Genomic DNA, 13194 nt, shown 5'->3' on the forward strand with positions numbered 1-13194 from the left:
TTTAGAACTTTCCTCATCCTCAGAGGCAGGCATACAAATCTTTAACTGAAGTGCTTATCTGATGTGAGTCTATTTGTTTTGGCTGCAGAAGAGTGGTGTCTCTGGGTTACTGTTTATCACTGCCCTCCAGTTCTGTGTCCTTAAAAGTGAGCTCATCTGTTTCCAACTTCTGAAAGAGTAAGTTGCAAAGTCAGCTGGAACAAGTAAGCTTCAGGATGCTACTGCTCTGTCTCGTCCTTGGAGCATGTCTTTTATTTTCACATAAGATATCCTAAGCTGAGTCTAGGGACCTGATTGAAAATATCTGCCTGTTAGTCTGTCTGTTACTTTAAGAAAGGGAAGTTTATGCAGGTAAAGTTTCTATTAGGACTAGAATTGCTATACCTTTAAGTCCCCTTCTGACTCCTATATACATATACATATGTATGTATATATAACATTTATATATGGAATATATATTTATGAATATTTGTATATTTATATAATATTGCCATATAATAAAAATATTTACTTTTTGTCTCTAGTTCCTGGCACAAAGTTCCTAAAACCCTTGGAATTTCCTGAGTGGTGTCTTTTCTCATTCATAAGGAGCCCCCTTTGAATGCACCAGAGTTTATACTAATGAGGGGACTTTTGTAAAGTCCCAAAGAATGGGGGCTGGTTGCCAGAGGAACCAACCGCCTGATTAGTGGGTTGGAACTTTTAGCCCCACTCAGATCTCCAGGGAGGGGAGAAGGACTAGAGATTGAGTTCAATCACCAATGGCCAATGATTTCATACATCATGCCTATGTAATAAGACCTCCATAAAACCCCAAAAGGACAGGGTTCAGAGAGCTTCAGGGTTGGGAAATAAGTGGAGGTGAGGGGAGAGTTGTGCACGTATAGAAAAGGCATGGAAGCTCTGTGCTCTTTCCCACATACCTTGCCCTATTTATCTGCTCAATCTGGCTGTTCCTGAGTTATGTGCTTTTATAAAAAAACTGATAATTAGGTAAGTGAAATGTTTTCCTAAGTTCTGATCTATAGCCAGTGTAGGGAAGCAAAAATTTGTCACCCCAAAATGTGTCTCTTTGACATGGAGATCTTTTTTTTTTTTTTTTTTTTTGCGGTACGCGGGCTTCTCATTATGGTGGCTTCTCTTGTTGCGGAGCACAGGCTCTAGGCACGTAGGCTTCAGTAGTTGCAGCACACAGGCTCAGCAGTTGTGGCTCACGGGCTCTAGAGCACAGGCTCAGTAGTTGTGGCACACGGGCTTAGTTGCTCCACAGCACGTGGGATCTTCCCGGACCAGGGCTCAAACCTGTGTCCCCTGCATTAGCAGGCGGATTCCTAACGACTGCGCCACCAGGGAAGTCCCGATAAGCTGGACCTGTGATGGGCTTCTGAAGTGGGGGTCAGCGAGCTTACAGAACTGAGCCTGCAACCTCTGGGCTCTGATGCAAACTCCAGATAGATAGTGACAGAACTGAGTAAAGTTATAGGACACTCAGGGGTCGCAGAGTTTCTTGATGTGTGGAAAATCCACACGTCTGGTGTCACAAGCCAAGTAGTATTGTAGTAGAATACTGAGAGCAAACGCGGACAGGAGGAAGTGTGTGTTTTCCTTTACAAATATAAAACGAAATTTCCCAGGGCCTTGATCCCTCTGTCTACAACTGAACAGGCTGTGAGCTACTTTTGTAAATTTATTAAGGACCACCCCGTTGCCACCACCACGGGAGACAAGATATCACAGAATCCCTGTTGAGGTTTTAAAGAAAGGTGCTGAAAGACTAACCCAATTCCCTAGAATACTAAAATTCAAATGAGAGACTTGCCCATAGTCAGTCAGTAAGTGATTAAATGGGATAATACATGTAAAGTGCCTATAACCGTGCCTGGCACAGAGCGCTATCCATTAGTTGGCTATGATTAACCCCTTCGATCAGATATTCTAGCTGCAGGCTCATAGCATCCCACACACTCGCTGCCTCTGGATTATACGAACTGCTTTGAATTGATAATCAAGTTTAAGGTTTTCACTTGTGTAATGCATGTCTGTTAACTCTGAGTACGATTTTAATGTACATTCTCGGATTTGGCCGCTTGGTGCCCTTTTAGCTTTAAAAAGGAAACACCGCAAATCAGTATTTTGGGTTCAGTAAGTTTTTCTCGGTGTTTTTTTTTTTTTTTCCTGTTACAACTGCTACGTATTTTGATAATGGGAACTCCTTTACCTGAAGAACTCCCTTACAGGTCAAGGTGACCGCAATCCTTCCCGTTTCACGTTACTCGAAAAGCTCCGACCAACCGGTCACCCTGCTGATGTCACTGCGCATGCCTGCCTGTGACAGGACGCTCGGGAATGACGTCAGGCCCCCGCGGGTCCGCGCTCTCCGGAGCGCCATGCTGGGCGCGTCAGGCACGGGGCTCGTGCGGGCCCTGCGGGCAGGGACGCAGGTGTGGCTGTGGGGCTCGCGTGGCCGCTCCCTCACCTTGCTGCACGCGGCCCGTGGGCTACACGCGGGAGATGGGCGGCCCTCAGCCGGGCGGGGTCAGCTCGAGCGGCGGCCGAGCCTGCCTGCGGCGGCGATCGTGAACTCGGCGCCCCGCCCTCTGCAGCCCTACCTGCGCCTCATGAGGTTGGACAAGCCCATAGGTGAGTGTGGACGGACGCGGCGGTCCGGGGGCTGCGGGCGCAGTGGAAGTGAAGCCCGAAAGCCGGGGCTTGGCCGCCAGGTGCCGAATACCGTCAAGACACCCGAACAGGGCTATCTCCGAGGTAACCGGCCGGCTGTCAAGCCTCTCTGAATCCTGAGCACGTGAGCTGGGCAAAAAATTCGCTCATTCCACAGTCCGTGTTTAAGCAGTGAATCGAGCAGAAATTCCGTATCCGTATCTCTGCATTTGCGCAGATTTACAGTGTGGAAACACTTCTACGTTCATTATGTTTCATCCTTCCCATAATCCCAGAGCAAGTAATTGAGACGATAAGGACGCTGAGGAAATTAAGGCTCTTTGGCAGAGCCAGACCAGATGATGCTGAATTTTTTTAGCTCTTTGCCCTGCACCATCCGTCACACAAAGATTTAATTCATTTGGATGCTGCAGGTACAGCATTTATGGACTACTTATCAGCTCACAGTTGCCTCCTAAGGGAGGATTTTGCTGAACTTCCTATTTAAATTCACCTTTCTCCTCAGTCTCTCTTTACCCCCCATTTTTCTTCATAGCATTCGCCACTAGCCGTATGCATTTATTGGTTGATACACTTCTCCAGTACAGTATAAGCTCCACTTATATGGGACTTTTATATCTAGTGTCGAGAACAGCCTAGCGGTAGTATTGAATGAATTAAGTCCTACAGCACTGCGTAGCCTTAGGGCTAGAAAGAGCTATGGAAACTTTGTACTTTCAAAGAACTCCCAGTCTAGTTTAAAAAGACAGAGTATTGTGTGAGTTGGAGAAGATTCGGTTAATAGTATTATGTATGTTAAGAAGATACAAGCCTGCTTGCTTTGGTTCTAAATAAGGTGACTGCAGGATTTTTCAGACAACTTATGAATAGTACTATCAGAATTCATTCAGCAAACATTTTTTGAGCCCTTACTGTATGCCAGGAACAATAAATTGACAGTAGTAGAATTCCAGGTTCAATACTTCTTTACTTAAATTCTTCTTTTGTGGGGTAATTTTATGTTTATTGTTTTATTTTGTTGAATTTTGATCTTGTTAAAAAGTGGGTTTCGTTGTTTTTCAGAAAGGATTACAACTTCCTACAACCATGTCACAAACTACATTATTTCAGGAGGTTTCAGCAGGTAGCACTCTTTCCACTAAATTGGTGGTATAACTGGTTTTACCACGTTTATGGCTGAAACTGCATTTATGTTTTCTTGAAGACAATGTGTAATTAGTGAATGAATCTTAGACTCAGTTTACACAAGCTCTTTGGTCTGCCTATCACCTCTCAGAATGCTTACTCACTTTATAATCTCCCAGAGAGTTTTTACTTTTTCTATAATAAGTATATCTTTCTGAAACCTATTGTATCCTCCCACCTTTGCATCTTTCTTCATGGGAGAGAACAGAATGAAAGTGTCATAGGGGAGACCAAAAAATGTTGGTGAGAATCAGGAGGGCAAAAGAATAATAAGAACTCATGGGTGTTTAGAGCTTTAGGTATCCAGAGTGATAGCCTGGAGCCAAACTGCTTGGATTTGAATTCCAGCTCTGCCATGTTTTTGCCTGTGTGGCCTTGGGCAAATTACTGTCTCTATGCTTCAGTTTCTGTGTTTGTTAAATGGGTATAATAGAAGTTGTGCCTATCTCATAGGTTTGTTGTGAGAATCAAAACTATTGTAGGACAGCACCTGGCACAGAGTAAGCACTATGAATTTGTTATTGTTTTCATTATCACCATTATTAATATTGTCTTATAACAACTCTAAGAGGTAGATGATGTTCTTTCCCCTCTTTTGTAGATGAGGAGCACTGAGGCTTCAAGTTTAATATACTTTAGTGTCTAGTGTCACTTACTAGGAGCAGACATTGAACCTTCACTGCAGGAACCCTCCTCATCTATAGGGGTGCCCTGCAGATTCCTATCAGTGAATACGGTACCTAAAATGCAGACTTACAGCCAAGGAAATTTTGACACTGACACAAAATGCTATAGGTGGTTACACATCTTTCTCTTTAGAATTCTTTTTTAAATGGAGCCTTCATTTCTATTTGTACCAGGAAAATGCCTGTGAAGTAGTGATCTTTTTTTTTCTATCAGGGCAGGATCAGCTAGCTACTCCTCTGTCCCTCTGAGCTATACTGATAGGTCCAGGGAAAAGGAAGTGGTTAAACCCATTGTGTTTTAACCTCTTCATGCATCTGTTTCCTCATCTGTAAAATAGGAAGAGTAATAGTGCCTACTTTATAAGGGTGTCTTTGAGGATTAAATGAGTTTGTATATATAAAGCATTTAGAACACTGCTTGACATTTCACAAACATTTAGAAAATGGCATTGTTGTTATTGTTTTAGATGGGACACACTGAATATGAGTCTGCCCAGGACAGCCTGAATTCAGGTCTAGACTGGTCATTTCTGATTTTTAGCCTCTCCTTGCCTTGCCTTTTCTGTGTGTTTAAGCCCCTTTTGGAAAAGCCTTCCTGAGTTTTTCCTACTCCATCCCCCGTTAACTTGGGTGGCATTGTTTTATGCCTTTATAGCATTGTGTACTTTCCCTGTTGTTGAATTGATCTGTTTCAGTGTTATTTATTTAACCGTGTTTCTTCCTTTTGCTTTATAAGCTGTGTGAAGGCAGAAATCAGCCCTCACTTAGTCACCATTGTATTCCCAGTTCCTGGAACAACTCTGGTACAAAATATGTGCTTTATAAATATTTGCAAATGAATAAAGCTTAAATTTAATGAAGCTTAAACATAATCATAATGACTTTGTCATTTGACCATTTTTGTACAGGATCTGATTTTTCTTTAGCCACATGTCCTATTTATTCCACTTTTTGAGGAGGAAGAAATTATCCTCTACCCTTCTAAGTTAAGTCTAAGAATTAAGTTGACGTGAGACAGATTAATAGGAAAAAATCAAACAAAAATTTTAATAGCATGTGTGGGTGAGAGAGACCCAGGAAGACTGAGTAACTCACCAAAATGGCCAAAATACCTTCACCTTAAATATCTTCAGCTAAAGACACAGCAGGATATTGGGGGTAGTGATTTGGGACTTAAAAGGGGAGGAAGGTAATTCACTGGAGATAGAAAAGTAAATGTTTGGTAAATGGTCATCTCTGGTCTCTAGGCCCTATCAAGTTTCCCCACCACACCTAGCCCATATTTTTGGCAGATATCTGATGATAGGTCTACTCTGGTAGCATTCTTGAAAATGTTCTTGAATCTTCTGTTTCTTAAAAATAATTGGCCTAAATTAATCCTCATGCCAAAGGGACACATTTGTGGGGTGGCACTCTTATATTGCTAATATACACTCTTATATTACTAATAGGAAAGAAAAGCTCAGAATTTATCTAATAGGTACAATATCCAAACATTTGTTGAAAGATTTTCTTTTGAAAATAGGATATCTACTACAGGTCATGTGTGAAGGCTCCTATCCCTACAATTTATTTGGTTTTAGCTTAATTTCATCTAGTTTATGGGCTGAGTACCAAGAACTAATCCCATTTGTGCATGTAGTAGCAAAATATTTTTAAAAAAACAGTAGGTTAATCCTTCTTTCCCCCCCAAACCATTTTATTATATTGTATTAACAACAATAAAGAAAGTTTTATTAAAGTTTTTTGAGGAGGTAATACATGAAGATGATACAAAATTTAAAAAGGTGTAAGGGTATAGAGTGAAAACTTAAGTCTTCCACCCCTTTTTCCCAACCAACCAGTTTTCTTCCCCAAAGACAACTCTCAGTATCAGTTTCTAATGTTTCCTTCCTGACATAGTTTATGAACATACATTCAAATGTATGTATTTGTTTTATATGTGTATGCATATACACACACACACACACACACACATGTATAGGAAAACTCTTCAGCTTACCCTCTATAGGAACTGGAACATTTGCAACCTCATCAGACATATATGACTATCCAGCTCCCCAGAGTATGTTGTCAGCCTTTGGGTTGTGCCAGTCTGCTAGGTGGAAAATGTTATCTCAATGTAATTTTCATGTGTATTTATCAAAGTTGAGTATCTTTTCATTGGTATAAGAGCCATTTGTATTTTCTATTATGTTTTTTGTCCATTTTTCGATCAGGCTTTTGATCTGTCTTCAGTTTCTGGGAACCCTATAGGGAGAATAGTCCTCTGTTATATGAGTTGCAAGCTTATTTTCCCAGTTTTGTCATGTGTTTTTGACTTTGTGTTCCTTACTTCTTTTGGATACAGCATTTCAAACAAATGAAAACAGCTAACTTAATTTGTACTTTTTTTGTCTTTTTATTTTGCTTAGGAACCTGGCTACTGTACCTGCCATGTACTTGGAGCATTGGTCTGGCAGCTGAACCAGGTTGTTTTCCAGATTGGTACATGTTATCCCTCTTTGGCACTGGAGCTGTTCTGATGCGTGGAGCAGGCTGTACTATTAATGACATGTGGGACCAGGACTACGATAAAAAGGTAGATTCGTCCCAGAAAGGAACAGAGAGGCTCCTCTCAATTCTGCAGAGTAAGATGGTGGCATCACTTTTGAATGCCACATAAAGCAACAGGATCATTTAGTGTCCTCACTGAAATCCAGCGTAAGAAGTGCCAGTATCAGTTGAATAGCTGGTGTTGCAAAGTGCGGTGTGCTTCCTTTCTCAACAGAGGAGCGGCCATGGGGGCAAGGTGTGTACATCATTTTTACAAAACGAATTAGAATTTGGAAGGCCAGAGAAAGGATGTTGGGAGTGAAGGTGAAAATTCCATTCTGAACCTTTGGGTGTCTAAAAGAACTGTCATCCCTTCCTTTGAGATATATGTTGGAGCCATAACTATTCGTATGTAAATCAGATCTTAATTTAAATGAATCAAGGCAGCCCTATTAGCATTTGCTATAATTATTTCTTTTAAAAACATAATTTTATTTTTTTCTCCTTAGAAAAATAATACATGTTTATTCTGAAAAATTCAGACAGTACAAAAATAGAAAGGATAGAAAATGCAAGTCTTCCTTATCACCTTCCCCAAGCCCCCAGAAAAAACTTCATTTAAAGTTTGATACATCATATGTCTCTAGATTATTTTCTATGCATGTTCTAATGCATGTGTGTAATTATTTCTTTGTTCTTCAATAGACCATTATTTTCTCAAGGGAATGGTCTGTCTTGTTTGCCTTTTATTCCAGCAGCCATACTATAACAAGTATAAAATCATTAAATGCTTGAGTAAATAATCAAGTAAACGTTCAATTTATAAGAAATCCAGGGTGAATTATGTGAAGTAAATAATCATGTGACACTCACATAAAGTGAATAATCTTCCCTGGTTTGCCTTTCATATAAGTCTTAGTTTTCCTTAAGCAAAGCACACCCGTAATGATTTTTAGCTTATAGAACAGTGTCACATTAATAATTTTTAAATTCAAAAACATTTATTGAATACCTACTATCTATGAGACACAGTGACAGGTTCTAGGATTGTGTGGATGAAAGACAACATTGCTGACTTCAGTTTAGTAGCTATCAAGAGATGGTGTCCACAGGGCACTTACTGCAGACCACCTACCTTACCTTAGCATAATGCAGGGGGTTAGAGAGAAGTTTTGATGGGGTGAGGTGGGGTAAGGTGACTTTGGAACTATGACAGACTAAGATGGCAAAAAAAGCCTGGAAAGGAGGGTGAAGGTCACTCTAGGCAGAGGAAACAGCAGACACAGAGGCATGGCTGTGAGATAAAATGTATTATGCTTGACAACTGCAACTATGTGGTTTGTGTGTGGCTGGAGGGTAGGATAGTGGCAGAGTGGCAGGTGATGCATGTTAAGGCATCTCTATGTCTCGCTGACCATTGGGATGCTTTGATCTATGCTAGGAGATGCGTACTTTCTTGTTTTGGGGGTTTGCACATCCTGGTCAGCTTTTCATCTGCATAACCATATGAATGAGGCTTCTGGCCAGTATCACTTCAAAATAACTATTGAACACATTTAGAGCAGCCTAATGTCAAAATCCTGGTTGTGATATTGTACTGTAAAGTTTTGCAAGATGTTACCCTTGGGGAAAACTAAATAAAGGATACACAGGATCTCTATATTTCTTATAATACAGAGATTTTTTTTAAAAAATTACATGTGAATCTACAATTATCTCAAAAGAAGTATAATTAAAAAATGACATAGAGCTTCCCTGGTGGCGCACTGGTTGAGAGTCCGCCTGCCGAGGCAGGGGACACGGGTTCGTGCCCCGGTCCGGGAAGATCCCACATGCCGCGGAGCGGCTGGGCCCGTGGGCCATGGCCGCTGAGCCTGCGCGTCCGGAGCCCGTGCTCCGCAACGGGAGAGGCCACAGCGGTGAGAGGCCCGCGTACCACAAAAAAAAAAAAAATAATAATAAAAAATAACATAATCAAATCAACCAACATTTTCTACTTTTTTAATTAACGAAATAGAGCCATTTTAGTTTTGTCTTAAGTGATTTTTATACTCACTAGATAAAAGGGAACTGATTAGATATCTTACATCTCCCCCGTGCCATTTTTCTCTGATTAGAGGAATCTACAGTCTATGGTGACATACAACAAAGCACTTAAATGAGTATTGTATAGCTATGGTTTTGCTAACATGAATTTTAAAATGTTATGAGCATCTCTTTTACAGAATGGGTTAAAAACCTTGGTCAAATTGTAATGCTTACCTTACATTTTCTTAAAGACAGTATGTTTATGGCTGAGGGTTTTGCTTAATATGTTAGATGACTAAGTAAATTGCTAATACATTAAATGGTAAGTGAATTGCTATTAGGTTATTTGGGTTAACTCTGTTTTGTTGATGATGTATGTAATCTGCTAGTCATGCAATAAACTTTAGGTCCAATAAACATTGAAATAATATCAATGCACAGGTGTTAATGATTTGGTTTTTTAAGCTGTGGGCATTCTAGTTTCATAGAAGCCACATAGAATATGTTTTTTGATCATCATATTGCATCGTTTTTATTCTTTTGATGGAGTGCTTGTTTTTCACCTCTCGAGTTTAGCCAGGCAATTACCATTGTACTGGAGGGGCAGTGTAATTTTGTGGTTAGTACTGTGGTTGTTGGGACTGGACTGACTGTGCTACCTTAGTATCTGTGACCTTGGAAAGTTACTGGCCACTCTGCCTCAGTTTCCTAAAACTTAGAAATGGCAAGAACTTGTGAGTGGCTAAAAGAGAGTTGTTACAAGGATTCAATGATGTGATGCATATATAGCTCTTAGATTATTAGCATTCAAATACTGGCAGGAATAATCATAATATCCTAAATCAAATACAAGAACATAAATATTATTCCCACTTGAAGCTACAGGGACCAAATCAAGGATGAGATATCCAGTTCTGGCACTAAGCAAGATGAGTCATTACAGTTTTTGACAAACTGTTTTATTGCACAGTGAAGCATGCTATAAATTGGGTCAGCAAATTTCTTCTGTAAAGGACCAGATAGTAAATATTTTAGGCTTTGTGGGCCACACAGTCTTTGTTGCAACTACTGCACTCTGTTACAGCGTGAAAGCAGCCACATACAATATGTAAAAAAATGGGTGTGTCTCTTTCAATAAAATTTTATTTGTGGACACTGAAATTTGAATGTCTTATTTTCATGTGGCACAATACATTACTATTTCTTTGTTTATTTTCAACCACCAAAAAAAGTAAAAACCATTGTTAGCTCACGGTTCCAACCAAAAACAGACAGAAAGCTGGATTTGGCTCACAGGCCATAGTTTGCTAAACCCTTGCTATAAATCGTACAAAAATATGTTATATTAATTATAGTTAACATTTATTGCATCAGGCATTGCATTCACTCTGTAAGGTACGTGCTATTATTACGTCTCCCTCTCTTTCTGTTTTTCCTTAAATAGGTAAATAACCTAAGCCTGAGGGAGGTCAAGTAACTTGCCAGAATTCACACAGCCAATAAGTGATGGAATTGAATTCAAATGCTAGGCTCTCTAATCCCAGATCCTGAGTTCTTAACTTCCAGCAATGCTGAAAATTTTGGTTATGCTCTTTATTTGTGGTTGAATTTAGAATAATCACATTTCATGATCTCTTGGAAGGAAAAGAACAATATATATTATTTGTTCACATAATTGCTCTACCTATATTCTTACAGTGAGTTTGCCCTTTATATATGGGTGCAGTTAATATAAGATTACAGCCCCATTCCTACATAGACTGGCAAAAGCACTCCCACTTTCAAACTCAGATAATCTGTCTTCTTTCTTCATGTCTGATATCTGATTGCAGTGCTTCCCATACTCAAAGCATTTACATGATATCAGCCTTATCTAACATGCTCTGCACTTTCCTCTTTCCTGAGAATTCTTATTATTTTTGTCCCTCTTTGCTCCATGGAATTGAACATATACTTGCTAAGCTGGATAGGTAAATAGTTAGATTACGAAATTGCTTTGTTTTGTTTGTTTGGAGATGGGGATAGGAGATGGAAAGAAAGAGAAATGAATGGTGGGAATTTTTAGTTCTTTTCAATGCTATTTTAAATAGAAGTTTTGATTCATGGTAGTACTTCCAATGTTCACCTTTTATTCATATTTCTGCCTTAGTACGTACCATGGGCCAGTCTCTTGAGTAAATGTTTAAGTAAATGATTGAGCTATTCCCTGATGCTAAGGTATCTGTTTTTATGTTGTTAAGGTTACAAGAACAGCAAGTCGCCCAATAGCTGCTGGAGACATTTCAACTTTTCAATCCTTTGTTTTTCTTGGGGGACAGCTGACCTTGGCACTGGGTGTTCTTCTGTGTCTGAATTACTACAGGTACAGTATATGTGTTTTTCATAATCATGTAAAAAATCTTTCCTTTGACATAGAAGTACATATAAAATAAAATAGAAATATCTGTATTACAAAGTTGTTTATTACCTAATCAAGCATCTGTAAAGTTAGCAATGTAAGTAAGTCACCATACAATGTAAAGTCAAGAATGCTTTCAGCCAAAGGAATGAAGAGATCAGTGTTTCGTTTATTCTGCTCCACCTCCAGTACTTGCACTATGTGTTCCCTAAAGGACTCAAGACACTTTTCCTAGGTTTTCTAGGTGCATGCGTGGGAGTGTGTGTATATACCCATTTGTATAATTTTATTTATCCTGGTAGTATCTCTGAAGCGTTAGAGGCAGAAGAGATTATGCTTACTTTGCAAAAAGAGGAACTGGGTCTTTCCCAGAGTCGTATTCCTAATCAATGACAGAAGAAAAAAGAACTCATTCTTATACTTCTTAAACAGAGACAAAATTAGACATTTGTGTACCAGATGGCTGCTTACATAGTGCTTCAATAAGACAAAAAAGAGGAGTTCAGCAAATAAGCATATTTTATAGAGACTAGACTTAATTGTATATCTTGTTCTGATAGCTTCAGTCAAGTGAAAACACTTTGAAAGGTTATTCCTGGAGGGGTAGTGTTAAGTGAGCTGTGAGCTTCCTAAAAACATCTTACCTGACTGTCATCCTTTCATAGGTACTTTGTGACCTTATCCTCTTCTAGAGAAGTAACCCCTTGTGCATATAGGGAGGGATATCTTGACTCTAATTCTCTGTTAGGACATCTCAGTTTACTAGCTATCTTAATGTTTGAAAGCAAAATTTAGGCAATAGCACATGGGGAGTATTATGTTGGATACTGGGGCCAGATGCCTTAGGTTTGCTTCCTGGCCCTGCTACTGACTAGCTGTATAACAATTGGCAAATTACTTTCTCTCTTTGACTTTAGTTTTTTCATCTGCAAAAAAACAAGTAGAATAAAACTACCTGCCTCGTAAGGTTATGGTGAAGGTTATAATGAGTTAACATATGTAGAGCAGTTAAAACAGTCCTAATACATGAAAACAATATATGTGTTAGCTATTCTTATTTTGTTTCATTGTTTGTAACACTTAAGATATTTTCTAATCACCCTTTATGTTAATTAAAGTCCAGGAATAAACGTCTAGAAAGAGAATTTTACAAAAAATACAATTTAGATAAATCATTTCCTCATTAGTGTTGCTATTGTTGTCTTATTTACCGTTTTTTCTTTTTTGGCGATACGAGGGCCTCTCACTGTTGTGGCCTCTCCCGTTGCGGAGCATGGGCTCCGGATGCGCAGGCTCAGTGGCCATGGCTCACGGGCCCAGCCGCTCCGCGGCATGTGGGATCCTCCCGGACCAGGGCACGAACCTGTGTGCCCTGCATCGGCAGGCGGACTCTCAACCACTGCGCCACCAGGGAAGCCCCTTATTTACCGATTTTTAAGAGATGGTGATATTAATCTTTTTCATGTTTTTTCTTGATTTCAGTATAGCTCTTGGAGCAGCATCCCTACTTCTTGTCATCACCTACCCGCTAATGAAGAGAATTACATACTGGCCTCAGTTAGCCTTGGGTGAGCTTGAAATAACTATAAGTATTTACTTCAATACCCTCAAGCTATACTTTTATATATAATATCAATCAATGCATGTGTGGTGTGTGTGTGTGTGTGTGTGTGTGTGTGTGTG

At 39.7% G+C, this 13194-nt stretch overlaps 1 protein-coding gene across 1 annotated transcript in view; it reads left to right on the forward strand.

Annotated features, from left to right (window-relative positions):
* The first annotated feature begins 2306 nt into the window (after positions 1-2306).
* The window catches only part of COQ2 (coenzyme Q2, polyprenyltransferase), an 18530-nt gene continuing 7642 nt past the window's right edge, over positions 2307-13194 (forward strand). Inside the window, exons 1-4 of the mRNA XM_029235181.1 lie at positions 2307-2640; positions 6965-7131; positions 11354-11475; positions 12994-13079. Of these exons, the coding sequence (XP_029091014.1) occupies positions 2307-2640; positions 6965-7131; positions 11354-11475; positions 12994-13079 (709 nt within the window). The remainder of the gene's footprint in view (positions 2641-6964; positions 7132-11353; positions 11476-12993; positions 13080-13194) is intronic.

This window comes from Monodon monoceros, unplaced genomic scaffold (genome assembly GCF_005190385.1).
Source record: "Monodon monoceros isolate NGI ecotype Baffin Bay Population unplaced genomic scaffold, NGI_Narwhal_1 Super_Scaffold_20, whole genome shotgun sequence".
NCBI classification, from domain to species: domain Eukaryota; kingdom Metazoa; phylum Chordata; class Mammalia; order Artiodactyla; family Monodontidae; genus Monodon; species Monodon monoceros.